General features: G+C 38.8%; 1 protein-coding gene across 1 annotated transcript; it reads right to left on the bottom strand.

The window, feature by feature from the left end:
• Window positions 1–382: 382 nt before the first annotated feature.
• On the bottom strand, window positions 383–1,636 carry LOC134444686 (tripartite motif-containing protein 16-like protein). Its single transcript, XM_063193917.1, has 3 exons — window positions 1,462–1,636; window positions 1,178–1,228; window positions 383–885 (listed from the first exon to the last, which is right to left on the bottom strand). The coding sequence occupies exons 1-3, from the start codon at window positions 1,481–1,483 to the stop codon at window positions 383–385; spliced, it is 576 nt and encodes a 191-aa protein (XP_063049987.1). The 5' UTR covers window positions 1,484–1,636.
• Between the last annotated feature and the right edge of the window lie 223 nt (window positions 1,637–1,859).

The following is a 1,859-nucleotide window of genomic DNA, read 5'->3' as shown; positions in this document are numbered from 1 at the left end:
TGCTATGCCCTCTGAACTATTATGCAAATGAATGGGAAAACACAGACTGATAACTGATACAACACAGACCACTGTGTGTCAAAACTTCCCCTTCTAGAACATGTAGAATTTCATTTGAACAAATCATGTGCTCTTCCACAATCTGTTCATATACTGCCAAAAATGTTTTATCTGCACCTTGCAAGGTTTGGATTTTCTTTTTTAAAGGATTTTATCCCACCTCATTGCATGTTCCATTTTAATATTATCCCACAAAATCTCTCAGGTTTGCATGACTGATTCCTGATATCCTGACCTTATTTTCCAATGAGTCTCATTTGTCTGATTATGTATTGCCATGTAGTCAAGCCAACTGTATAGAATAGACTGAATGTTCTGAATGTTAAGAGCAAAGTTTTAGTGAACTACTAACCCAGAATCCAGGATAAATGGATTCAGTGAATGTTATGTTAACAGAATGTAAAAGGGTCATTGAGTCAGAGACATTGTAGAAGGACAAAGTTCCTGCCCTGTAGTCCACATACACTCCTATTCTAGAGGTGGGACTTATGGAGATTTCAGTTTTTTCACCCAGGTGCCAGAAACTGCATTCTTTACCTGTAAATTGCAGACACCAGGCTTTCTCATCTGTTCGAAAATTGCCTTTCGCACTGATGCTTTTGTAAACTACTGCAATTCCAGCCCCAAATTTCTCCTGTTCCAGCTCAACCTCCCAGTAAACACGTCTACTAAAGCCCTGTTCACACAGCACCTGAGCGTGTCCTATAAATCTGTCTGGATGATCTGGGTAATCCTCCCACTTTCGTCTTGTCACTCTCTTGTTCCCTTCAGACAGTAGGAGCTCCTGGTTTGCCGTGTTTGGATCGAATGTAAGATCACAGGAGTCTGGAGTGGATATAAAAAGAACAGTTGATTGATTAGGCCCTACATGAAATAGGCTATTACTTTTAATGCAGGATTTCATGAGGTTTGCCTAGATGATATACCTGTATGTGCTATCAGTCAATTCAACTACAGTAATACTATAACTATAATGGATGTGCCTCTACTGTTTATGTAGCATTTCCTGTCATGAGTAGATTTCTTAGACCTCTATTCACCTTAAGCTTGTTGTTTCAAGACAAGCTATACTATTCTAAACACATATTATTGATTATCCTGAATATTTGCTACTTACACTTTAAAAAGTCCTCCCTGGTTTTTGGAACGAAGATCGCCACACTGGCCACTAAAGAAATGAACACATGAGCAGGAGGTTCCATTGAGTGAGAAATAAAGATGTATCTACTTGTGAAAACTAAACATATTGAAAAAAGAAATCAACAACTCCATGCATTTAATCAATTATCATTTGATTCTTTGATCTTTGAAACTGACTTGTGATTGTCTCATGATATTTGATGAGAAATTATTTATGAATAGTTGCAAAACAATCTACCATCATTTCCTCTGCACGTTTACCTTCTCTAGATATCTTTATCATGTTCTTTTTGCAGAGGTCGTCCACTTCACTTTTCCAAGCAGACAGAGATTTACTCAGGTCATTAAATGACTTATGTGGACTGAGACTGATACTGGGGGAAGGTTTGCATTCAGAGGACTTCAGGACCTGAAAACTCTTGAAAATAAAGAAGAGATGTCGATCAGATATACAGTACGTATGGATTGTAATAAGGATGCGAGGAACACACTTGTGATAAGAGCCTGTCATTGCCAAAGCTACCTGGAGAAAATGAACATGATCTTCTTCAAGTGGAAGCTTCTCCAACTCAGCATGTCCCCTCCTCAACTCAGCCAGCTCCTGCTCCAGTTTCTCCAAAACATCTTCAGCATCTTTCACTGCTGCCTTCTGCTGAACT

This window comes from Engraulis encrasicolus, unplaced genomic scaffold (assembly GCF_034702125.1).
Source record: "Engraulis encrasicolus isolate BLACKSEA-1 unplaced genomic scaffold, IST_EnEncr_1.0 scaffold_664_np1212, whole genome shotgun sequence".
NCBI classification, from domain to species: domain Eukaryota; kingdom Metazoa; phylum Chordata; class Actinopteri; order Clupeiformes; family Engraulidae; genus Engraulis; species Engraulis encrasicolus.
Note: the sequence above shows the minus strand (reverse complement) of the source record. Positions and strands in the feature narration are given on the sequence as shown.